The 27339-nt window shown below is 39.5% G+C and overlaps 1 protein-coding gene across 1 annotated transcript in view; it reads left to right on the top strand.

Annotated features, from left to right (window-relative positions):
* The first annotated feature begins 214 nt into the window (after window positions 1-214).
* LOC122692668 (zinc finger protein 418-like) overlaps window positions 215-27339 on the top strand; it is a 32166-nt gene continuing 5041 nt past the window's right edge. The window contains exons 1-2 of the mRNA XM_043900463.1: window positions 215-452; window positions 2034-2163. Of these exons, the coding sequence (XP_043756398.1) occupies window positions 420-452; window positions 2034-2163 (163 nt within the window). The 5' untranslated portion in view covers window positions 215-419. The remainder of the gene's footprint in view (window positions 453-2033; window positions 2164-27339) is intronic.

The raw sequence follows: 27339 nt of genomic DNA, 5'->3' as shown, positions 1-27339 counted from the left end.
TGCAGTCCATGGGGTCGCAGAGAGTCAGACACCATTGAGCGACTGAACTGAACTGATGCTCTGATAGTCAAGACCGTCAACACCCTTTCCCAGTGGCCTCTAGAGCGCTAGAAACTACATTACCCAGAAGGTTGTGTGCCGTGTTGAGCCAATGACAGGACAACATAAAGGCATTTCCGTGCCTGTGGCTCTCCTCGGGGCGGGACTTCCGGCGTCCTCCTCCTGGCGGCCATTTATATTGCTTTTCTGTGTGTTGTCGCTGGGGAACGCTACGTTGGGAGTGAGGTGACGGGATTGAGAAGGTCCAAGAGGCAGCGCAAAGAGGCGGGCCGTCCGGGGTCCCCCGCTCCAGGCCCCAAATCGCGCGCGCTGTGCCCGCTTCCCGTCTCCTCTCCCGCCGGCTCTGGCCACAGAGTCCGATGGCGGCGGCGGCCCTGAGGGATCAGCCTCAGGTAAACGCAAGTCCCCTGGGCCCTTACCGTTCTCACCCCACCAGACACTAAAGCCCGAAGTGCGTGACGCCTGCTCACGTGCCTGAAGCCCGGCCCTGGGGTCCAGGCCGGTGAGGTGGTCGTGGGTGGGGCCCTGTGTCTGACAGTGTGATGGAGCCGGGGAGAGCGTGACAGGCGGAGGAACCTGCCTGTACAAAGGCTTAGAGGTCGGATATAGGCGAGAAGGTCCAGGAAAACTGGCGTGGATCTGGTGTCTGCAGGGAACAGAGTGTGACAGAGTGATCTTGATCTAGGGTGGATCTACCTGCAGTGAACTGAAGGGGGTAACTGGGTGGGTAGGCTTCGGTTCCTGGCCAGAGATTGAGGGATTGAGGCAGGTTGGTTGTGGTGTGAACACGGAATCCTAGTCACTAGACCAGTGGTCAGTGACAAGGCCCTAGCCCTTCAGTTTTGCAGGAAAAAAATTCCCACAAAGAGGGGAAGCCGTGAAACAGAGTACTTATCAGGAGGAGAAAAGAGTACAGTACCTTTTGGACTGTACTCCAGCGGACTCAGGGAGAGTCGTGCTGTGGTGGTTTTAGTCGCTTTTGTGGGGCATTTATTTCTGGTTTCCTTTGGCCAATCATCTTGCTTTGCCTGGTTTTGAGTCGGTATTTGGTGTATCTCAGGATTTTCCTGGGTGTAAGCGCATCTTTTAGCCAAGATGAATTCCAGTGAGAAGGCTTATTGGGTAGTTGACATCACCTACTATGAGGTGACGCCCCTTCCCTTTCCAAGGAGGTTTTCTGTGCTGACTTCCAAGGAGCCTTTCTGTGCATGTGTAGTGGGAAGGTATCCTTAACTTCAAGAATGGAAAATATATGGTTTCTTATGTTTTATGTGGGCAGGGCCCAGCCTCCATCATCCCGCCTCAGACCTACTCAAACGTGAGAGTCATTTGTGGTGTCTAGAACAGACACCATGTGGACCAGGATTCCAAAGAAGGTTGAGGGAGGGAAGGGTTTTGGCTGCTGAGGGGACAGGGAGTGCAACACAAAAGGGGAAGTGGGTCTTGGGCATCTGTAATCACATGTGCTTCTGGGTGGCTCAAATTGAAGCAAGAATCAATAAAGGTATAAAAGGGGCCTTCAAAGCAACTTTCCACAAGTGCAGTTGTGGGAGTGCAGCTGTGGGGACTAAAGGTGTGAGAAAGGTACAGTCTACAGAATCATGGGTACATGGAGAGGAAGTACTAGCTCATGACCCCAGCATCCTGTTATTGGGGACTGAAGGGTGAAACTTGAGCCCAGGTTTGGTTGTGTCTGTGAGTCACAACCTAGAGACTCCAGGGGAGTTCATTGACAGAATGGATGGGACCCTACAGGCCAGGACGAAAGCTTGGAAAGCAGTCCATCCCAATGTTGCTGAGAACTGAACACAGTGAATAAGGGGACCCTGAAGGATAAGGTGGGCATCAGTGACAACTAGGTCTGGAATTCCTGTTCGGTGGAGAGCTTTGGAAGAGGATGAGGGTGGAATAGATGTGTGATGAGATGGATTGTGGGATCCTAGAATGTTCATAGTTTACTCTGTCTCTCATAGAAGTGCAGTGTGACCTTTGAGGATGTGGCTGTGTACTTCTCCTGGGAGGAATGGAGACTCCTTGATGAGGCCCAGAGAAGCGTGTACCTCGATGTGATGCTGGAGAACTATGCACTTATATCCTCGCTGGGTAAGACTCTCACAGCCTTCCCAGTGACCTGGACTAGGCTCTGTCCCATCTCACCCCCCTTTCCCCAGGGGGTGCTCTGTTCTTCTACATGTGGACTGTGAGCACTGCTTGTTTCCCAAGCTTTCTGAGTTGCCGGGGTCCAGCCTCGGCAGGATCCAGGGGGTACCCTTAGGATGAACGGCATTGGCGAGAGAGAGAAGACACTTGAGACCAACCTTGATAGTGCCAAGTCTGCGAGGGAGAGAGAGAGAAAGAGAGAGAGTGACCAGACGGGGGTTGCAGCAGAGTCTGGCAGAGTCTGGCAATGCTTTATTTTTCACCGTGGCTTTTATACCTTAAATTAGTACATTTCTAAGGGGAAGATAGTTTAACATTACATCAGCTTGTTCTTCAGGAAACCAGGGTGTTTTCTGCATACTTCTTTGTTTATGAGGGTCTTGTACATTATCTTCTGGCCTTGGGGCCTATTAACATTTTATGCAGGTCAGTTGAATGTAAACCTATTTTCTGTTTCTATGGTGACCTTAACTGAAAGGTAGCAGTCTCATAGGGCAACAGTACAGAGTAGAAGTATAACCTTGTTAACATAAAAATTAATCCTTCTGTAGAAGTTGTCAGTTGAGTTTATCTAAGAAGTTTACCCCAGACTGACTCTGCGACTTTGGTGAGGCAGCCTGTGCCTAGCACTCCTGGCTGACAATTAGCAACCATCTCATTGTTACTACACTAGGGCTAAGCTCTTATTTTTCTAGATCTATATTAACAATGGTTTCCACAGCACAACCTTAGTATATTAAAAGCAAAAACACAGCAAGCAAATGTTAACCCAATAACCACTTTTAGAATAATTTTTCTTATGTTTTCTAATAGGACTCCTTCACCCCTCAAAAAGGCTCTATGTCTATTAGGGCTTCTATATGATCAGGTTCTTTATGCTGTCTTATGATTAGTGTATTATGAGCAGTCCTGCATGTTAGTACCAAGGGCATAAACGGATTTGCCAAACAAACTAAAATACCAGCAAAGGAGTTTAAATTAAAACACTCCTTTCACCCTGGATAATCTCATAAAATACCACCACCTGGGAAACTTATTGATTAAAGTTCTGAATTGATTGTTATTTGGGAAGAGATGGGGAAGGCCTTCTGCCTGTGTCACAGAAATTAGGGAGTAGTCTATTGAGGCAGGCATCAGAAAGACAGATATCATCTTTAAGGTGAGCACCGGGGGCAGCTTTTCGAAATCCCTGAAAACCTGATCTTCCTTGCCTGTCAGGCTTTCTCCTCGTGACCTTGTCATGGGTGGGATCTCATGAGCTGGCCTTTTCGAAACCCCTGAAAACCTGATCCGCCTTGCCCATCAGGTTTTCTCCCTCATGACCTTGTCATGGGTAGGGTCTCGTGTGTTGGCTCCCGGCATCTCCCCCTTTTTTTACTTTTTAAGACAGCCAGATGGATCTCAGTTGCGAGCTTCTGAGTGCTCTGCCGGAGAGTTCTGACAATGCAAGGAAGGATTATAATGAGAAGTAAAACTAGGGCTGCTACAGCAGCATAACTGAAGATAGTTGATAGGATATTTTTTCCAGTAATAAATTTAGAAAAGGTACGAAAAAAATCATTTGCAGCTCCTGCAGCAGTAAAGTCCAGGCGGGAATGTTCTAAGGTTTTTATCTGACCGTGAAGCTTTCCAAGATCTAAACTAGTGTTGTAGCTATTCCATACACCTGAAATATGATTTTTAATCCTTTCCCAATTCTAATCTGTATCATTTACTTTCAGGGGTGTTACACAGATCCACCAATAGTCAGCGTGACAGGATAGTGCTAACTTTACTCTTAAAGCCTGCAACTCAGTTCCAATATGCATGACTGCTTCTTCTAGGGCATCTATTTTTCCTTCTAATTTCCTATCTATAATCTCTTGCATAGCTAGAGCTAAAGAAACATTTTTTGATATATCATTGACATATTGAACAGTATGTACCTGTTGAGTCAATGATATCGCTGCCACAGTGACAGAGGTAATTGCTGTTATCAAAGCTGAAATCCCTAGAATAAGTAGTCCTACAAACCGTTGGGAATGCATTAAATCTTGTAGTTGTTGCAGAACGGCTAAACCGTAATTGTCATACCAATAGGCATTCACTATGACAAGCACCATAAGATAAGGTGGGCGTTGCAGGACCACAAAAGAACAAATATTATATTGAGGGGTTAAACAGGATGAGAGCATGCATGGTTCACAGTAGACTATATTGGGTCCACCTGAATAATTCTTCTGTATATGAAGCCCTTCTGAATCATTAGTAAACAACAACAACAAAAAAAACATAAGGGGAGGGTAAACAAGCCAGCACAGAATAGGTGGAATCATTTTCTGGCCGAGATAGAGTAACAAGGGAGGTGGCAGCAAGGGCTCTCCAAATTTCTGGTTGCCAAAAAGTTTTGCCCTTAGTTGTATAGGACAACATGGGGAAAACAAACTGATTATAATGCCATCTGTTGGCCACCAATGGCCAAGGGAGGGAATCATTTTTCCAATTGCTAAACCTACTGACATGGTCAGAAACAGATCCTGGATTCTGACTTGGATTTGGATTGCTCCAGTCTTGTACCGAATAGTTTCCGCCTCCCGGTATTCTATAATCTATTCTTGAATTGTAAGTACAAAATTTTCATACCAGGTATCCAAGGCGGTTGTCTATAACTTTCCATATAACGTCTGACGGAGCAACATCAATACAATTTGGATATTTTGGTGGAGCATTAAGGAACAAGGATTTACAGGGATCAAGGACCCCAGGCATATGGGCCTGTAATATCCAAACCAGCCGATCTCCTGTTTTATCTGAAAATTTTCATGCTGGAGAATCTGTCAGAATTGCTTTTTTGGAGGCTCCGACACACCCCTCCTTAGAGGGAGTGATAAGATCGCTTGTATGACTATGGAGGAAGTTAAAGCAAAGGGGAAGGTCATCTGTTAATCCCCTAAAAGTATAGTTAAAATTGATGGGATAATGATCTTTATTATAAGAAGTATAGGATCCTCCCAAGAGATGAGGCTGGTCTGTGTTGACCCGTATAGGGTCATTGTTCCAGGTAACTACTTGGAAGGTCGGGGGATCAGGGAAATATGCCCAGTATTTTTCTGATGTAGAAGAGGTAGCACTTACCTGGCAAGACAGTAAAGCAAGCATAGCAATAAAAACCCTTTCAGGAGAGGCTGAAGATCCCTGCAGAGAAGCGGCACAGCGACTTAATTTGCCCCCTTGTGGGTATGCAGGCTTGTTGAGTTGCTCGCGCAGGACGTCCTGGTGGTTTCCGTTTGTTCTTCCGGGATCTCCACTGCCAGTTTTTTCAGAGTCTGCTGGACCTTCCAGGTGGGTGGTGGAGGCAAGGGCAGAGGAGTGTCCTCCTTCTTTTGTGGTTGGAGCAATGGGGGAACTGGATGTCTGGGGGACTGCGACATGGCAAATCAGTCTGTCTAGGACCCAAATTGGTGACTCAGCACCCTGGGGAAAAATACAAGCATACCCTTGGCTGCTGGTTAGCAATGGGTCAGGACCCTTCCATTGTCCTGAAAGAAGGTCTTTCTATTTAACCAGAGGTTTTGTACTCTGCTGCTCTGGACTCCAAAGTCGGAGCATTACAGTAACCCCAAATGAATCAGTGTTTAGATTGTTTATCACAAAAGAGCATGTTGTAGAATCTGGTGAGGGGAACTATACTTAAATTCACCTTTCTGTAGTTTTAAAATTTGAGTTTTTAGGGTCTGATGTGCTCTTTCTACGATGGCTTGTCCCTGTGGGTTATAAGGGATACCTGTGCTATGTTTTATATAAAACCTTGTACAAAAGTCTTGAAATGATTTAGAAGTGTAAGCAGGGGCGTTGTCAGTTTTAAGACATTAGGATAGCACAAGTCTAACAGTGAGGAGTTATTTTTGGTAGAAGCAGAATGAGCTTTTAAATGTATTTACTTTACTAAAGTAACAAAAGATTTTAAAAACAAATATAAATCACTTAAAGGCAAAGAAATTCATAATCTGTTATTGAAAGATTCATTCTAAGAAAACTTTGTTCTCTTAACATAGAGAGTAGACTAAATTTCAGTCTGTTACCAATTTACCAGATAGCAGACAAACAAAATTTTTCAGTTAATCTTAGAAAAGTCTTTTTTTATAAATCTTGAAGAACTAGCAGTATTTTTCTAAAGGCATGAGAGTTAAACCATACAAGGCATGTTTAAAATCTATTTAAATTGTAATTGACAAAGTAGCCTGGTCATTGCTGTGACTTGTAACACTTTAACATGATAACTAAAATTATAACTGACAACATTTTACCAGGAAATATCAGATTTTCATGAATTTTACATAATTTCTAGGATATCTATATAAGTAACATCAACCATAGAATATAATGGGAGAAGATTTATCACTCCTCCAACAATAATTCCCATGCAATTTAACATGTCAAATGAACTCAGGTAGTTTAATAGCTCTTTGGGATGTCTCAGGGGCCCTCTGAAGCATCCCAAAGTCAGCTAGAAGTCAAGCTATTTAGGCAGTTTTGTCAATAAATATCAAAAGGGTTTACAGTACTCTGTCAGGTAGAATCATATAGTTCACTGTGAAATAATATATTTACTTAGCCAAAGTAAAAAAGAAGATTTTAAAGATAAACATAGAACAGATCACTTCAGAGGTAAAGAAACTTAAAATCCATTATCAAAGGCAGTTCAACATCTCAAGAAAACTTGTATTTATGCACAAAACTCTTCCCTTGGAGTGCACTTTCCATCAAACCTTCTTAACACTTTCTGTACCCGTTACTTTGTTCTCCCATCCTGAAACAGCCACCTGTAAGTCAGACTTACTTCCTTTTTTTTTTTTTTTTAATATAACTTCATTTTTCATACCATCTTTACTGAACACACACATCCTACTTTCTTTAAGCAACCAAGAATTTACTTCTGTATTAACATTCTATAGATTGGTAAATATAAATACCAGTGATAATTTCTAAAAAAAATTCTAGCAAACATTTCAGGATGGCATCAAAAATTATTTATTAATAGTCTAAAGTCTTTAGTTTCTCTGAAAGAGGAAATTAGTGTTCAGTAATGAATGTTTTAGAATCTTATTATTTTTTTAAATGATCTAGTTATTCAATAAATCAGTCACTTAATTTAGCACAACCCTAGAAATTCAGGTTACCAAAATCTAAAGGGACTGTTTTAGAGAGACATTTCTAAAGTATGATGATTTTTAATAGTTTATCTAAAAACTCCTATCTCATTTACATTTTTTTTGAAGTTTCTTTACTTGAGGTACTTTCCTTGTTGACAAACTTGTAGCGGATATTACAATATAACAATATTTAACTTATAATAAACCTAGGCATAATGAAAATATTTCACTTGATGTTAATTACTCTAAGACATGTCTATATTAGATAGGTCAACAAACAAACATTAATATCAGGTATTTAATACTGAATATTTTCCAGTTTACCTGAACCTGGAATTTATTGTTTAATTTAGAATTATTTGATTTGTAAGCACTTACCTTTCTTTAAGCCAATTAATTAGAGCTCTTTTACAAATTAACCTAAAAAATACTACCCAGAGACAAAGACATACCAAGACATATTTAGACAGACACAGTGCAAGATCTAGCTTCATTTTTTAAGTTTGGTCATGAATTAGATATTACAATATAAAATTTACTAGTTTATAAAAAAGTAGAAATAAATAAAAATTTTAAAGGCTTTTTCCCTTTTTCCCTCAGTCTCAGGATTTAGAGATGGTCTAGATAAGTGTTCCTGAGAGCCCTGGTCTCAAGGTACAGGGAAAGAAAATCAAGTTCTAACAAAAAGCAAAATGGCCATCGAAAATCACAACACAGAACACAGAGTTAAAACACACACATATAAACCTGGCAGTCCTCATCAGACACTCCCTTAAATACAAGAATACAGTCTCTCAGAAAACCTTCTATAGAGACACAGAACTTCAGATGTCTTCAAAGATTTTAAGAGGAGGAAAGGAAAAGAAGGAGGAGGTGGGAAAGGGGGGCAAAAGGGGTGGCCTTACAGACGTCTCCTGCCACCTGCAGATACCCAGGCGTTACAGGAATTTTCCCTGGGTTTCTAGAGAAGGGAGGACTGGAACTCGGCCCTACCAGAATTCGAGTTCTCTGCCAAGAGGAGGTGATCAGTCTCCAATCCTCAGCTCAAGCTGAGGCCCTTCGACCAGATTCCTGCGTCCAGGACCAGGGGACTAGAAAAACGGGAAGGATAGGAAGGGCTAAGGAGAGGAACGAGAGAGGGAAGGGGAGAGAGGTCAATAAAGTCTCTTGTTCCTTACCAGTTAGGGCACTCTGGCCAGTTGTCCGCGTCAGGAGGAGATCGGGGACAAAAGGGTCCCAGTTGCGGCCGCTGGGTCTGGTCCATTGGCAGGCAAGCTGGCCCCTGAGTACCCCGAGTGGTCAGGATGTCAGTCTCAGCAAAGACGAGTCCCCACCAGAGTCGCCATTTGTTGCAAGAAGGGGGACCTCTTTCAGGGCCCGAAACTGGGCTCTTGTCTAACACTCGGAAATGAATTGTCCGAGGAGACACATGCTGACAAAGCAAGAGATTTTATTGGGACAGGGCACCCGGGTAGAGAGCAGTAGGTAAGGAAACCCAGGAGAACTGCTCTCTTCTGGAAAACAAGGACATTGCTCTTGGACAAACATAAAAAAGGACTGAACACTGGTTTTTTTAACTTTAATTCCTCTGTGGTTAAGGAGTTGCATTATGATTCCAATAAAAAGCTGTCTTCCTTTGACTCACTGTTACCCATTTTTGTCACTAATTAGAAGAAGAAAAAAAGAGAAAAAAAGAAAGAGGCTTAATTTTAGAGAAGAAAGAAAAAACCTGAAACGTACCCACCTTTCTTACCCTACCTTTCTTATGTAGGGGGACCTGTAGCACCCTAGTGGGGTTCTAAAACCTGAAGCCTACCCACTTTCCTTACCCTACCTATCTTATGCAGGGGGGCCCGCGGCGCCCTAGTGGGGTCCTAGCCGTCCCGAAGACTGAACAATGGGGGGAGATTACCTTCGGGTTCCCTGTTCGGGCACCACTTGCTGGGGTCCAGCCTCGGCAGGACCCAGGGGGTACCCTCAGGATGAACGGCGTCGGCGAGAGAAGACACTTGAGACCAGCCTTGATAGGGCCAAGTCTGCGAGGGAGAGAGAGAGTGACCAGACGGGGGCGGGGGTGCAGCAGGGTCTGGCAGAGTCTGGCAATGCTTTATTTTTCACCGTGGCTTTTATACCTTAAATTAGTACATTTCTAAGGGGAAGATAGTTTAACATTACATCAGCTTGTTCTTCAGGAAACCAGGGTGTTTTCTGTATACTTCTTTGTTTATGAGGGTCTTGTACATTATCTTCTGGCCTTGGGGCCTATTAACATTTTATGCAGGTCAGTTGAATGTAAACCTATTTTCTGTTTCTATGGTGACCTTAACTGAAAGGTAGCAGTCTCATAGGGCAACAGTACAGAGTAGAAGTATAACCCTGTTAACATAAAAATTAATCCTTCTGTAGAAGTTGTCAGTTGTGTTTATCTAAGAAGTTTACCCCAGACTGACTCTGCGACTTTGGTGAGGCAGCCTGTGCCTAGCACTCCTGGCTGACAATTAGCAACCATCTCATTGTTACTACACTAGGGCTAAGCTCTTATTTTTCTAGATCTATAACTATATTAACAATGGTTTCTATAACACAACCTTAGCATATTAAGAGTAGAAACACAGCAAGCAAATGTTAACCCAATAACCACTTTTAGAATAATTTTTCTTATGTTTTCTAATAGGACTCCTTCTCCCCTCAAAAAGGTTCTATGTCTATTAGGGCTTCTATATGATCAGGTTCTTTATGCTGTCTTATGATTAGGGTATTATGAGCAGTCATGCTTGTTAGTACCAAGGGCATAAACGGATTTGCCAAACAAACTAAAATACCAGCAAAGGAGTTTAAATTAAAACACTCCTTTCACCCTGGATAATCTCATAAAATACCACCACCTGGGAAACTTATTGATTAAAGTTCTGAATTGATTGTTATTTGGGAAGAGATCGGGGAAGGCCTTCTGCCTGTGTCACAGAAATTAGGGAGTAGTCTATTGAAGCAGGCATCAGAAAGACAGATATCATCTTTAAGGTGAGTGCCGGGGCAGCTTTTCAAAATCCCTGAAAACCTGATCCGCCTTGCCCGTCAGGTTTTCTCCCTCATGCCTTTGTCATGGGTAGGGTCTCAAGTGTTGGCTCCCGGCAGTGAGTTGCTGTGATAGCTAGCTAGGACTGGGTTGTTTTCACTGCCTTCTTCTTTCCCCTGCAGTACCAACCCCAATACCTGCTGTATAGAACGCTGTTAGGAAAAAGATTCCAGGTCAGTAGTATTTCAGTAAGTTTAATGGATTCTACCTTACTTGCCCTTTCTCTATCCGGGTCGGTGTGTCTAGATCCTTTTCAACTCTATGTCCCTTCTTTTATGCTGAGTTGTGCAGCTTGTGGGATCTTAGTTTACTGACCAGGGACTAAATCAAGGCCCTGGCAGTGAAAGCTTGGGGTCCTGGTCACTGGACTGCTAGGGAACTCACTTGATCCCTTCTTTTTAGCTAACATTTCTTTGTGCCTGCTTGTGCTGAAGCATGAGCTACTTTTCAGTGTCCTCCAAGGTCGGTAGTGTTTAGATTTGCTTTCTCTTTTTTCCCCAGCTTTGTCCAGATATAAAATTGCATATCTTGATGTGTAAACATTTTGACTTGATGTGTGAAAACAGTATGAAATAATTGTCACAGTGAAATTAGGTAAACATCTATCACCTCATTAAGTTACATTATTGTTGTTGTTACCGTTGTTATACATCATTTTTTGTTAATATTTATTTAGGCTGTTCCAGGTCTTAGTTGTGGCACTCAGGATCTTTGATCTTTGTTGCAGCATGCAGGCTCCCTCTTTGTGTCATGTGGGATCTAATTCACTGACCAGGGATTGAACCCAGGCCTCCTGCTTTGGGATGGCAGAGTCTTAGCCACTGGACCACCAGGGAAGTCCCAGCATCATTGTTAACTATAGTCACCATGCTTTATATTACATCCTCAGAACTTGTTAATCTTATAACTGAACATTTGTACCTTTTGACTAACAATCTCCCTATTTTCCATATTCCCCAGCTCCTAGCATTTTACTTTCTATTTCTATGATTTTCCCTTATTTAGTTTTTAAAAATTACAACCATAGTGGACAAAGATTGTTTCCTTTAAATCTATGCCCTCACCAATACTTCTTATCTCTGCTCTTTTTTTCCTTTTCTTTTTTTGTCCCCTGCTCTTTTTTGATAGTAGCCATCTTATCAGGTAGACTTCCCTATAGTTCAGATGGTAAAGAATCCCCTTGCAGTGCAGTTTGATCCCTGGGTCAGGAAGATCCTCTAGAGAAGGGAATGGCAATCCACTCCAGTATTCTTGCCTGGAGAATCCCATGGACAGAGCAGCCTGCCAGGCTACAGTTCATAGAGTCACAAAGAGCGGAACACGACTGAGCAACTACTACTACATCTTACCAGATGTGAGGTGTTATCTCATTGTGGTTTTGATTTGCATTTTCCTGATGGTTAGTGAGATAGTGAGGAGGAATATTTTTTCATGTACCTTTTAGCCATTTGTAGATCTTCTTTGATAAAATGTCTATTCAAGTCCTTTGCTCCCTTAAAAAAATTTTTTTTTAATCTTTATTTTTAACTTGTGTGTTAGCTTAGTCACTCAGTTGTGTCCGACTCTTTGAGACCCCATGGGCTGTAGCCTGCCAGGCTCCTCTATCCATGGGATTCTCCAGGCAAGAATACTGGAGTGGGTTGCCACTTTCTTCTCTAGGGAATCTTCCCAACCCAGGGATTGAAACCAGGTCTCCTGCATTGCAGGCAGGTTCTTTACCATCTGAGCTACCAGGGACTCCTATTTTTAGCTTGATTTTAATTAACTTATTTATTTTTGGCTGCCCCGGATCTGTGTTGCTGCATGCAGGCAAACGGAGGCTACTGTCTGGTTGCAGTGCACAGGTCCACAGTAGTGGCTTCTCTTCTTTTGGCTCATGGGCTCTAGAGCACAGGCTCATTAGTTGCGGGCTCATGGGCCTAGTTGCCTCAAGGCTTGTGGAATCTTCCTGGACCAAGGATTTGTCAGGGAATGTTTGACAGGAGGATTCCTACGTGCTGTCTCTCATGAGTCCTTTGTCCCTCTTCAAGCGGAACAGCACCCTGCTCCCAGGGACTGAGGTCATTGTGTGAGGCAGGCTTGGGTCTCCTTTAGTAAACATTCTCTTTAGGACAAAACTGCTTAGTCTCGTTCCCCTTTCTTGAGATATGGATTGTTTCCTGACCTTGTGACTAACATTACCCCTTGTTCCCTTGGTAACGGTTGCTTTACGTTTGGTTTTCTGATCTCTATCATTCCCGAAAGAAGTTTCTTGTACCACAGCCTATATATACTCATAGAAAAATCATTAAAGCACCTTTGCTCCATCAGAGCTTAGGTCCCCGGGTCTTTTTTTGTCTCTCTCTCTTTCTCTCTTTTACTTTCTTATCGTCGACTCCGTACCACCAAGTTCCGGGCCATTAAAGGACCCCAACAAATGGCGCCAAGGAACAGGGACACTGGTGTATGTGGCATATCGGGCAGAATGACTCAGGGACCTATTGAGGTCGGTAAGTACTAAGGAATGGGTCAAACGGCTGGCCAGCCCCATTATTTTTCTACTTTACTTCACCATTTGTTTAAATTTCAGGGACTTCTGGTTTCATGCCAATGAATAGAGGCTTGCCTTCAAACAGTAGTTGAACATAATCCTTAGTTTCCTGATAAATGCAGTTTTGATTTAGAAATTTGACTCCAGTTCAAAGAAAATGTTAAATGAGCAACCAAACAAGGAAAAAATATTCCAATTGATCTCTAGCCCCTATGGGCTCTTATTAAAGCTGTAATTCTGCCATTTCAAGGTACATTATAGCCCTTCCAATATTCAGCAACAGACAGAACACTTACTACGTAAATATAAATTAAATGATTAAACTTTACAAAAGGCCCAATTAAAACAATACAAAATATCTCAAAATTTTCTTACTAGCCCTGCCCCAGCTGCTCCAAATGCTTCTCCTCTGCCAACAGTCGCAACTCTTGTTGTTGGAACTCTCCTTTGTTGGAACCTAATGAAAAGTTATGCTAATTTTTAAGCTAGATTAGAAGCTGCTATTTCCCGTACTGTAATCAGAAACCAAAAAACAGCTAGAGAAATTACTTGCTTATGAGAATGCAAATCAGAAATGTCAAAGAGCTATAGCTGCAATTTGTGAGACTAGGACTATTATTGATTATTTGAAGGCTTGTCACAATCTAGGATCAGAAACTTAAAAGATGCAAATACTAGCTGAAACAATGGCTACTACCTTTTAAAAAGGGAAATGAAGGATGCTTTACATGTGGAGATAAAAACCATTTAAAAAGGGACTGCTCTAAGAAGGCTAATAAAAAACCTCCAAAAATTCGCCCTTGCTGCCATAGAGGAATGTATTGGGCCAAAGACAGTAAGTTTAAATTTGATATTGAAGGAAAACCTATTCCAGGAAACTCCAAACAGGGGACCTCTCAGGTCCCCTACAACAAAAACCAGAGGCAAATTCTATCTTTTCCCTCAAACCCTCAACGTCCGGCAGTGCTGCCATTAATATACCAGCCCTAAATGATTTTTTCCTTCACCCTTAAGCAGTCCCTTCTAGAATACCTACTGGACTTTTTGGACCCCTGCCCCCACAAACCTTCAGTCTTTTACTTGGCTGATTTAATTTGGCGTCTAAAAGGAATTACTGTTCACCCTGGAATAATTGATTCAAATTATAAAAGAGAAATTCAAATTATGATGTCAGCTCAGATTCTTTGGCAATTCAAAAGGGGGGACAAAATTGCTCAGTTACTTCTTTTGCCTTACATTTCTATTAACTCCTCTAATAATGTACGGACAGGCAGATTTGGCAATACAGATCAAAAACAATCCTTATGGACATCATTGGTATTTAAATATGTCCGACCAACTATAAATATCAAAATTAATGGTAAAAGATTTTCTGGTCTCCTCGGCACTGGATCTAATATTATTATTATTTCCAAACACTGTGGCCCAAATCCTGACCTATACAAAAGGTCTCTTGCCAAATTGCAGAAATTTCTTAAACCAAAGTACAAGAAATTTATCAAAATATTCAAATCTACCCATATGATAGACTAAAAGGCCAACCTACAACATTAAGACCTTATGTGATAGATGCACCCCTTAATCTAATAGGAAGGGACTTACTTATGCAATGGCAAACTCAGAAATACATTCCACATTTTTCCTGGGGGCCACTGCTCATTTAACAAACAAAACAATTATTAAAATAACAGAAAAATTATGAGTCTATTTGGACAAAGCAGTGGCCCCTTACAAAAGGAAAATTACAAGCTACTAAAGAACTTATAAACACACAATTAAAATTGAAACATATTGAGGAATCTTGCTCTTTTTGGAACTCTCCTATTTTTGTTATAAAAAAGAAATATAACAAATGGTGTCTCTTAACAGAGTTTAGAAAAGTTAATTCTTTTATGAAACCTATGGGTGCATTGCAACCAGAGCTCCCATCACCTATTACTATTCCTCAAAATTGGCACATTATTATTATTGATTCACAAGATTGCTTTTTTAATATACCTTTACACCCTTTAGACCGGGAGAGATTCACTTTCTCTCTCCCTTATCCTAATCATATCAGGCCTCATAAGAGATTTCAGTAGACTATGTTACCTCAAGGTATGCTTAAAAGTCCTGCTACTGCTGCTGCTAAGTCACTTCAGCCATGTCCTACTCTATGCGACCCCATAGATGTCAGCCCACCAGGCTCCCCCATCCCTGGGATTCTCCAGACAAGAGTACTGAAATAGGGTGCCATTGCCATCCCCATAACTGTCCTAGAATTTGTCAAAATTTTGTAGCCAAGGCTTTACTTCCTATGTGACAGCAATTCCCTTATGCATATATCATTAATAATATACTATAGCTACCAAAAGGAGAAATGATATTTTTGACACAATGGCTATGATATTCTTTAGACTCTGGAGAAAACTGATTAAAATAAAATCTTTTTTGAAATTGCAAAACCGGTTCTTCTTGCATGTGCAGTTAAGAAAAGGTTAACTTGTTAAAATATTTTTTTGGAGCTCCAGTTCTGCCTGGGAAACAAAAATAGGCCTAAGAAAAAACCTTAAGTTAACTCTTATCATGTCCTTGGGATACACAGCCCACTCTATCTAGGACTCCAGCCATTAACAAATTGGTGGAGCTCAAAATAAATAAATAAAACAAAGATATTTTAAATTTCAAATGGAGAACTATGCTTATGTATCTAAAATTACCTATGTCTCAATATATGTCTTTGTTTTTGGATAATATAAAGTTAATAAGCTCTATTTAAATTCAACTTCACATTAACTGAAAAGTATTCAATATTAAATATAATGTTTATTTAAATATAATTATTTGTTAATCTAATTAAGACATGTCTTAAGTCATCAACATTATATAATACTTTTATTATGCCTTGGTTTAAGGTAAACTAAGTTTGTCAACATAAAGGTAACTATATATATATATATACAAATATATAAATGAGATGAAAACTTTTAGATAAGCTCCATTAGAAATAATTATATTTTTAATAGAATAATCTATTATCTATAATCTAAAACAATCTCTTAGGATTGGAGTGACTTAGGTTTCTGGAGTTGTACTGAACTAAATAGTGGAAGTTTGTTGAATGGCTGGGTCATTTCCAAATGAAGTAGGATTTTGAAGCATTAATTGCTGAACATTGGCTTACTCTTACAAGGGGTTTTTCTTGCAGAAGAGCTGAAGAGATTTTGAGCTGTTAATGAATATAAATATATATTTATATAGGAATGGATATATATAATATGATTTGATTAATATATTCAACAGTCTATAAAATACTAACATACATTTCATAGTTGCTATAGAAAAGAAAAATATATGCTTTTAATAAAAAGGTATAAGAAATAACAAATAAAATGAATACAAAAATATTTTTTTTAATTGTTGAAACATTTATTATAAAATAAAATAGTATTTACATAGGCTTTACTAAACTAGTTTTTCATTGTCGTTCTAGCTACAGCAAATGTTCTTTCTCCAAATTAAGCCAAATTAGAAACAAAAGAAAAATTCTGGGAAAACAACATTTAACAGAATTAACTTTAGTCAGCAGATACATTCAGACTGCAAAAATATTGGAAAATGCAATTAAAATACTTAGGTAGATCACAATGAAAACCACAAAGTATGATGTGTTTATTTGAAATAAACATTGCATTTGTTTATTGTGCTATCATATTTTGTTTTGGCCTTTTAACTTTTAAAGATATTTAGTGCTGGAATTTTAAAAAGGCTTATGACAAATGAAAGAAAATTTTATGGCAAATAAATGTAACTCATTGTCCTGAACTTTCTTCCTCTTCCTTCTTACATTTCTCGATCAATACAAATTCTTCTTTTCCAGGGGCAATACCTCTCTAAGGTAAAACTACACAACATGTTATAACCTACCTATCAACTTACTTCATGATAATGAGAACACCTAATTCTATAAAAACAGACAATGACTCTGCCTATATTCTAAGCAGTTCAAACAATTTTTACATTCATTCTCTATTAAACAGATTACAGACATTCCTTATAATCCACAAACACAAGACATAATTAAACAAACACATTACACACTGTAACTGCAAATAAAAAATAAGAGGAAATACACAGGAACACTTTTATCTTCCTTATCCAGAACAAACTTTACTAGATTCTAATGTAATATAGTCTTTAAGACTATAACTATTATTAATATGACTTTATTTCTGTTTCCAATCTGTAAGATTCTTAAAACGAAAACAACATAAAAAAAGACCATTTCCTGAATGGATTCTTTGTTCCTAAGAATATCAGAAATGTGGAATGTTCGCCTTCTTTTCAGGTCTGTCTTGGAAGTGTAGTCATCCTCTTTAACACACTGAACAGTGAGATTCAACAGTTGCTAAGCTGCATTTCTTTTTCAAGGACAAGGTCAAATATATTTGGATGTGAGCAACATTTCATTTGTCAAGTTGTTCTGCATCACCTTTTCAATAATTTCACTTAGGAAAAAATATTTAAATGGTTACTCCTAATCCTTTGCCCCAAATAACACAAACCACAGCCAAATACCAGTCCCAAACAGATTTCTGAATGATTTTTTTCTTTTGGACTGAAATATTTCCTAAGAATGTTTTCATCATTATCGCTTTCCTTTCTTTTTATAACTATTGTTAATATAGCCTTATTTGTTTTAAACTTTTTAAACTTACCACAAAGAGATGTTTTGACAAAAGCAAAAAACAAAAAACAAACAAACAAAAAAAGAAGTTTTGAAACATTAAAGGACACCTCCTTTCCTTTGCCCATTTGATATCAAGACGGGTTAACTAATCAATGGAAATCTAAGAAACTAATCTTACAGGGAAAGGGTATGCTTCTATTTCTCCAGATGGATCCAACGAGCTCACATGACTTCCTCTTCAAAAGATTCAACCTAAGGGGGCCCCCAACATTCAGACTAGAGATGAAACAGCAAAAACCCAGGAAGAAAGAATTCCAATACAAGCCATGGCGACATTAAAAATTTCCAAAAAACACCGCACTTGACGTCATCGACCTTATGATCTCCCTACTTGGAGACAGATAAAAACCCTTACTAATCAAACTGAAAATCTGATTTCTCAACAGGGAATGCCTCAGAATCCTGAAAATATTTTTCTTCACTATGCTTGCTTTGCTTGCTTTTGCTTCCCCCGCTCAGGCTGACTTGATTGATCACACTTACTGGGCTTATATACCTAACCCCCCCTTTTTATTGTAGGTTATAAATTGGACAGATATAGGACCAATCATATCCACTAATGAGTCAACACATATGCCCCCTCCTTGGAACTTAGAGGGGCCCTCTCATCCTGAAGAAAAAGAAAAACTAATTAATATCTTTCTAGGTTATGAAATCCTACCTTTGTGTATGGGCACAACAGAATTATGCATAAACGTTAGCTGACAAACTTAGGCCTTCCCCTGCCTCCAAAAGAGGACTTTCTGATGCTTCTTGGATTACTTACTGCCTTTTCTTTGTCCATGAATCATGTTTATAATACTAAAACTTTAGGAAAAGAATTAAAGAAAAAACAACACTATGCAAAGGGTTTACTAATAAGAACTTTAAATATATTCCTGTTCATTAAGACAAATGTCAGGCCAAATCAGGAAAATTAACGTTTATAGCTAATCATACAATTGTCAATTGGGGACCCCATAGTATGTGGTTATTGAACTGCTCAGATGATATTAACAATACTATGTATGATTATATTACTAAAGTAACATGGAAGGTTACTAATACTACAATGAAACATTACTATGACAGAGGACTTCTTGGCTAGCTTGACGATGGAATGGCCCTCACCCCGTCCTCGAATCATCCTTGATAAACAGATTGGGCCTAAACAGTGGGACATCTGAAAACTTGCTGCAAACACTGAAGAACTTGGGACTTGGACCAGACATTTCACAGGGACCAATCATAGCTATAGCAATTATTTCTTTCACTATAATCAATCATATTTTATACAAGCCTATGTTCCACTTCCTTTTGTTGTAGCTATAAGAAATTTACAATTCAATAAGACTTTACGTTCTGTAACTTGCATAAATTGTAAATTATATACTTGTCTTAACTCCTCTATTTCCTTAAAAAATGACTCCTGTTTGATTCTTCCATCTCGACATAATCTATGGTTACCAATAATCTCCAATGGCCCTGGGAAGAAGGTCCCAAGGCTAGACTTGCTTCCCAGTTATTTACTAAATTGCTCTAGTGATCTAAACGATTCATTAGATGGCTGATTTTTGGCATTATAGGATTAAAACTATTTGCACCATTGCTGCCATCACTAGCGTTACTTTACAAACCTCAATTCAAACACATAATTTTATCCAAAATTGGACTAAAGATGCTCATACTATGTGGGCTACTCAGGCTCAAATAGATGAGGATATTCAAAAAGAAATACAGGAACTGAGAACAGCCATCAAATGGGTTGGAGATCAATGAACAGATGTACAAAAACATGATACTAAAATGTGATTGAAATTCTACTCAATTTCATGTTACTCCTGTTCATTTCTATAATAGTGGCTACAACTGGAAACAAATCAAGTTTCATTTACAAAACATATATGATAATGCCTTTCTGAATGTACAGTTATTACAAAAAAGAAATATGTGAAACCTTTTCTAATAATCTGCCCTCTTCCACTAGTATGGGAACTTTAGCTAAACAATTAGCTGATCAGTTATCTGGGCTAGACCCACATGGATGGTTTCAAAGCCTTACTCATAACATTGGGTCTAGAACTATAATTTTGGTGATTGTCTTAACATTTATATTTGTTGTCTACCGTTGGCTTCATGCAAAGATTGTCAAAACTGAACAAACTCTGATGGTCAGAACTCTCCTTACAAATATTATAAATAAATAAGGGGGAATTGTCAGGGAATGTTTGACAGGAGGATTCCTACGTGCTGTCTCTCATGAGTCCTTTGTCCCTCTTCAAGCGGAACAGCATGCTGCTCCCAGGGACTGTGAGGCAGGCTTGGGTCTCCTTTAGTAAACATTCTCTTTAGGACAAAACTGCTTAGTCTTGTTCCCCTTTCTTGAGATATGGATTGTCTCCTGACCTTGTGACTAACATTACCCCTTGTTCCCTTGGTAACGGTTGCTTTACGTTTGGTTTTCTGATCTCTATCATTCCCGAAAGAAGTTTCTTGTACCACAGCCTATATATACTCATAGAAAAATCATTAAAGCACCTTTGCTCCATCAGAGCTTAGGTCCCCGGGTCTTTTTTTGTCTCTCTCTCTCTTTCTCTCTTTCTTATCGTCGACTCCATACCACCAAGTTCCGGTCCATTAAAGGACCCCAACAGGATTGAACCTGTATCTCCTGCAATTGGTAGGCGGATTCTTAACCACTGGACCACCAGGGAAGTTCCTTTGCTCACTTTTTGAACAGATTGTTCTTTTCCTGTTGAATTGTACAGTACCTTATATTATTGAGTACTTTAGATATTAAAATATAAATTTCACCAATGAAATCTGTCTGATCTAATGGCCTATTTTTGTTGTTGAAGATTACTGATTCAATTTCCTTATTGGTATTGGTCTATTAAATTTTTCTATTTATGGTTAAGAATTGATAGGTTGTATGTTTCTAGGAATATATCTGTTTCTTCTAGGTTGTCTAATCTGTTGGTGTGTAACAGCTCCTGGTAATCTTTTATGATTCTTTTGTTCTGTTTTATTTCTCTGTTAATTTATATGAGATAAAGTCTAGACAAAGGTTTGTCAATTTGATTTATCTTTTTATTTATTTATTTATGTTTGGCTCTGCTGGGTCTTTGTTGCAGCGAGGGCTTTTCTCTAGTAGTGGAGAGTAAGGACTACACCCTAAATGAGGTGCTTGGGCTTCTCATTGTGGTGGCTTATCTTGTGGAGCACAGGCTCTAGGGCACAAGGTCTTTAGTAGTTGTAGCATGTGGGCTTAGCTGTTGCATGGCATGTGGGATCTACCTGGATCAGAGATTGAACCCATGTCTCCTGCATTGACAGGTAAATTCTTTACCACTAAGCCACTAGAGAAGCCCCTACAAAACGAGCTCTTAGTGTTGTTAATCTTTTTATTATATTTATAGTTTGTATTTCATTTATTTCTGCTCTGATTTTTTTTTTTTTTTTTTTTTGGCCATGCTGTGCAGCATGTGGGAACCTTAGCCTTAATTCCCCTTCCAGGAAAGGAACCTGCACACCCTGCATTGGAAGCATGAAATCTTAACCATTGCATCTGTAAGGAATTCCCCTTTGCTATCTTCGTTTCATTTGTTTTGATAACTTTAGTCTTAGTTTTCTTTTTCTAGTTCCTGGAGGTGTAAAGTTTGGTTATTTATTTGAGATCTTTCTTTTTTCTTAATGGTGGCATTTATTGCTCTAAACTTTTCTCTTAAAACTGCCTTTGCACGTTTCATATGTTTTGTTTATATTTTTGTTTTTTTCAAGGTATGTTTCATTTTCCTTTTGATTTTTCCTTTTACTGATTGATTGGCCAGGAGCATATTGTTTAATGTTCATGTATCTGAATTTTGAAGCTTTCCTCCTATTGCCGGTTTCTAGTGTTATCCATTGTGTTAGGAAAAGTTAATTCATATGGTTTCAGTCTTCTGATATTTGTTAAGACTTGTTTGACGTAATATATAATCTATCCTAGAGAATATTCTATATGTACTTCGGAAGAGAGTGTATTCTGCTACAATAGGATGGAATGTTCTATACACATCTGTTACATCCATTTGGACTGGAGTATTCAATTCAAATAACTTTCTATTTGGATATCCACCTATGTTGAAGGGGGGATATTGCAGTTCCCTGTAAATATCCTGTGGCTGATACTTCCCTGGTGGCCCAGTGGTTAAGATTCTATGCTTCCATTGCAGGGAGCACAGTTCGGTCCCTTGTTGGAGAACTAGGATCCTGCCTGCCATGCAGCTTCCCGCCCCTTCCCCCCAACTCCAATTTTCTCTTCCTGTCTTTTCAGCCTTCAGATCTGGTCATATTTGCTTAATTTTTAAGGTATGATGTGTGTGTTTGTGGTTATAATTATTACATTCATGACTAACTCCTTTATTATTATATAATGACCTTTGTCTCTTGTGACGTTTTTTGATTTAAAGTCTGTTTTGTCTCAGTTAAGTATAGCTTACCCTCTTCTCTTCTGATTTCCATTTGTGTGGAGTATCTCTTTCAATTTCTTCACCTTCAGGTTGTGTGTGTCCTTAAAGCTGAAGTTACTCTGTTGTAGGCAGCATAGCGTTGAGTCTTGTGTTTTTTGTTTTTTTTTTTGTTCAACCACTTTATATCATTTGATTGGACCTACTGTTGTCACCTTATTATTGCCCCCCTATTTTGCAGATTTTTTTCTTCCTTTCTTGCTGTCTTCATGATTTTCTGTGGGAATGTACTTTTAAAAATATATATTTATTTATTTAGCTGTGTTGGGTCTTAGTTGCAGCATGCAGGATATTCGTTGTATTGGGCAGGATATTTTGTTGTGGTGCACAGCTAGTTGCGGTGCATGGGCTCTGTAGTTGTGGTGCATGGATTTAGTTGCTCCGAGGCATACAAGATCTTAGTTCCTTGACCAGGGATCAAACGTGCATCGCTTGCATTGCAAGGCAGATTATTAACCACCTGGGAAGACCCTGTGGTAAGATACTTTTATTCCTTTCTCCTGACTTTTGTGTCTATTGGTTTTTGACTTGTGGTTACCATAGGCTTATATAAAACATCTTATAACGTTCTATTTTATGCTGATAAAGACTGTAAATTCAATCCCATACAAAATGTCCACTCTTATACTTCCCCAACACGTACATTTTGTTTTTGATGTCACGTTTACATCATTTTCTATTGTATATTGTGTAACCATCAACAAGTTATTGTTGGTATAGTTGCTTTTAATACTCTTACTATCTTTAATAATTGAGTTGAGTGATTAAGGCAGTTTTACAGTATTAGAGTGTTCTGAATTTGACTGTATACTTATTTTTACCAGTGTGTTTTATGTTTTAATATGTTTTCATATTATTGTTAGCATATCTTTATTCAGCTTGAAGAAGACTTTGTTAGACTTCCTCATTTCTTATAGGGTTAGGTCAAGTGGTGATGAACTTCCTCAATTTTCATTTGTCTAAGAAAGTCTTCCTTATTACTGAAGAATAGCATTGCTGGTAAAATATTCTTGGTTTGCAGTGCCCCCATCCCTTCCCCCTTGGCATTTAGAACATATCTCACTGTCACTGTATGCAGTGTTTTCGCTAAGAAAACCACTTGTATCTTTAGGGGGGTTCCCTTGAGTGATGACTTTCTGTTTTCTTGCAACTTTCAAAATAATTTGTCATCACTTTGAGTTTTATATTACTGTGTCTTCGTCCAGTCCTCTGTGGAGTGAATCTGTTTGGGGACTTGCAAGCCTCATGTACCTGAATGTCCATTTCTTTTCCCAGATTTGGAAAGTTTTCATTCATTATTTCTTTTAATAAAGTTTCTGACCCTTCCTCATGCTCTCTTCCTTCTAGGGCTACCATTATGCAAATATTATTTTGTTTCACAGTGTCCCATAATTCATGTAGACTTTTTTCTTTACTCTTTTTAGTCATTTTATCTTTTTTCTCCTTTGACTGGATAATCTCAAAGATCTACTTTCCATTTCATATTCATTGTTTTGATTGATCAAATTAGCTATTAGTGCTCTACATTTCATTCATCATACTCTTCACTGTAATTTGTTTGACTTTTTTTCATATTTTTCTGAATCTCAGTTTAAAGCCTTATTTTACTTGTATATCATTTTCTTTATTTTGTTTAATTGTCTGTCTGTGTTTTCTGGTAGCTTACTGAGCTTCATTAAAACAATTATTGTGAGACTTAGAGAATGAACTTATGGTTCCTGGGTGGGGGAAATGAGGGCAAAGGGATAGTTACGGAGTTTGCGATCTACCTGTATACAATGCTATATTTAAAATGGATAACCAACAAGGACCTATTGTAGAGCACAGGGAACTTTTCTCAGTGTTACGTGGCAGCCTGAATGAGAGGGAGCTAAGGGAAGAATAGATACATGTATATGAATGATTGAGTCCCTTTGCTCTCCACCTGAAACTGTCACAACATTGTTAATCACCTATAGTTTATACTCCAATATAAAATAAAAAATTAAAAAATTATTGTGAGAGACTTCCCTGGCAGGCCAGTAGTTACAACTCTGGGCTTTCAGTGCTAGGGGCACAGGTTCCATCCTTGCTTGGGGAACTAAAAGCCTGCATGCCTTGTGGCCTGGTCAGATTATACTACAAAGCTGCAGTCATCAAGATGGTATGGTACAGGCACAAAAACAGAAATATAGACCAATGGAACAAGGTAGAAAGCCCAGAAGTAAACCCATGCACTTATGGGTACTTTAATTTTGACAAAGGAGGCACAAATATACAATGGGGCAGAGACAGTCTCTTCAATAAGTAGTGCTGGGAAAACTGGACAGCTACATATGAAAGAATGAAAGTAGAACACTTCCTAACACCATACACAAAGATAAACTCAAAATGGATTAAAGACCTAAATGTAAGACCAGAAAATATAAAACTTAGAGGAAAACATAAACTCAATGACATAAATCAAAGCAAGATCCTCTATGACCCACCTCCTAGAATAATGGAAGTAAAAACAAAAGTAAGCAAGTGGGACCTAATTAAACTTAAAAGCTTTTGCACAGGAAAGGAGACTATAAACAAGGTGAAAAGACAATCCTCAGAGTGGGAGAAAATAATAGCAAATGAAACAACTGATAAAGGGTTAATTTCTAAAATATGTAGACAGCTGATACAATTCAATGCCAGAAAAACAACCCAATCAAAAAGTAGGAAAAAGACCTAAACAGACATTTCTCCAAAGAAGACATTCAGATGGCTAACAAACACATGAAAAGATGCTCAACATCACTCATTATCAGAGAAATGCAAATCAAAACTACAGTGAGATATCACCTCACACCAGTCAGAATGGCCATCATCAAAAAGTCTACAAACAATAAATGCTGGAGAGGGTGTGGAGAAAAGGAAACCCTCTTGCACTGGGAATGTAAATTGATACAGCCACTATGGAAGATGGTATGGAGATTTCTTAAAAAACTAGGAATAAAACCACCATATGACCCAGCAATCCCACTCCTAGGCATATACTCTGAGGAAACTAAAATTGAAAAAGACACATGTACCCCAATGTTCATGCAGCACTACTTATAATAGCTAGAACATGGAAGCAATCTAGATGTCCATCAACAAATGAATGGATAAAGAAGTTGTGGTACATATACACAATGGACTATTACCCAGACATAAAAAAGAATGCATTTGAGTCAGTTCTGAGGTGAATGAACCTAGAGCCTATTATACAGAGTGAGGTAAGTCAGAAAGAGAAAGATAAATATTGTATACTAACATATATATATGGAATCTAGAAAGATGGTACTGAAGAATTTATTTTCAGGGCAGCAGTGGAGAAACAGACATAGAGTACAGACTTATGGACACGGGGAGAGGGGAGGAGAGGGTAAGGTGCATTGAGAAAGTAACATGGAAACTTACATTCCCATATGTAAAATAGGTAGCCAATGGGAATTTTCTGTATGTCTCGGGGAACTCAAACAGGGGCTCTGTATCAACCTAGAGGGGTGGGATGGGGAGGGAGGTGGGAGGGGGAAGGTTCAAGAGCCAGGGACATATGTATACCTATGGCTTATTCATGTTGACAGAAAACAACAAAACTCTGTAAAGCAGTTATCCTTTAATTAAAATATAAATTTTTCAAAAGTTAAAAAAATAAATAATTATTATAAATTTTTTTTGACAGCTTGTAGATCTCCATTTCTTTGCGGCAACTGATTATCGTTCCTTCAGGGGTGTCATGTTTCCTCGATTATTGTGTTTGTGTTTCCTGAAGCCTTATGTTGATTAGTATCTTTCATGGAGCAGTCATTTCTTTCAGGCTTTACGTAAGGGTTTGGTGGGCAAGATCCTCACCTCTGTGTGGGTGTGAGTGTGCTAGCTTGATGGACAGTGGCTGCTGCACCCACAAAGCCCAGCGGCTTTGTTTGCAGCTCTGTCACCTGAGGTCAGTGTCAGCACAGACTGCAGGGTCCTCAGTAGCTAAAGCCGTGGGTGTCCACAGAAGTAGAGAAGACTGCTAGGGCTCTCCTGATTTCTTTCTCCCATGGGAAATGTTTTGACTTGGGGGTCCGTCTTAATGCAGAGTTTGGCTCTTGGAGGCGGAATGCTTCATAAGGGTGATGGCATTGGTGTCTGATGTGTGGATTCTGTGGAGCAGATATAGATCTGAACTCTAGGATGTGAATAGATGGAAGGCAGTAGCACTTTTAGGGTCCCAGACACTGAATAGTCTGTCTCAGTGTTGACTTCGCTTTGTGAGATGCAGTGGCACAATGAGCGGTGGTGGAGCCTTGACCAGAGTATGGGTATACACAGAGAGACAGTGTCTCTGGGGTCTGAGGAACTAGCACACCCACAGTGGCCATGAATCTGGCACCTGAGACATTCAGACATTCAGGTGACAGATGTGGAGTCAGGTTATAGAATATGAACATCTGTGGTTCAGGTGGGGCTCAAGGGTTTAGGGTGTGTGCAGGATTTATGGGGATGGCAGCTGTGGCTCTGAAATAGAGCAATATCTACTTGGGACAGGGATGATTCACAATATTATTCTCTTGCAGGTGCCTCATGGTGGTGGCTATTAGTTACCTTAGTGTGAGAACTTCCAGTGCCCTCTGCAGAGCAGGCAGCTGGGGTTCACACCTGTAAACACTTGCCTTCCTCTGCTCTGCAAACTGTGGGGTCTCCAAGTGTGGCAGGGCCTGTTGAGGCTCTCTAAGGTAAAAGCTACTGGGATCCTTTGCAGTGCAGGCCATTGGGAATGTGACAGCAGCCATCATTTGGCTGATGCACTTAGTTGCCACCCTTCATCTTATTTCCTGTCCATCTCCACGAGTCTGTTAAGGTAATATCTTTGGTGATCGTTTTGTGTTGTTTTTTCAATTTCAATTTCAATTTGTTGCTGCAGTATCTTAATTGGATTCCTGAGTCTTCCAAGGGCAACTTTTGTTTGCTTTTGTGTATTTTTTTGTTGTTGGCGAAGGCTCGTGTCCTCTGCTGTTTTGCTGACATCACTCTCCTGGATCTTTTTTCTGCATCTGTTATGTGCTGAGTTGCTTTGTGACGGTACAAGCTATTCATCTGTCCTGTTTTTCCGTTAGGATTTTTATCCTGCATGTCCTATGTAGTTGCTTAACTAGTGCTTATAGATGTCCCAGGATTGACATGACTCC

Source organism: Cervus elaphus, chromosome 4 (assembly GCF_910594005.1).
Source record: "Cervus elaphus chromosome 4, mCerEla1.1, whole genome shotgun sequence".
NCBI classification, from domain to species: Eukaryota; Metazoa; Chordata; class Mammalia; order Artiodactyla; family Cervidae; genus Cervus; species Cervus elaphus.
This window is presented reverse-complemented; position numbering and strand designations above follow the sequence as displayed.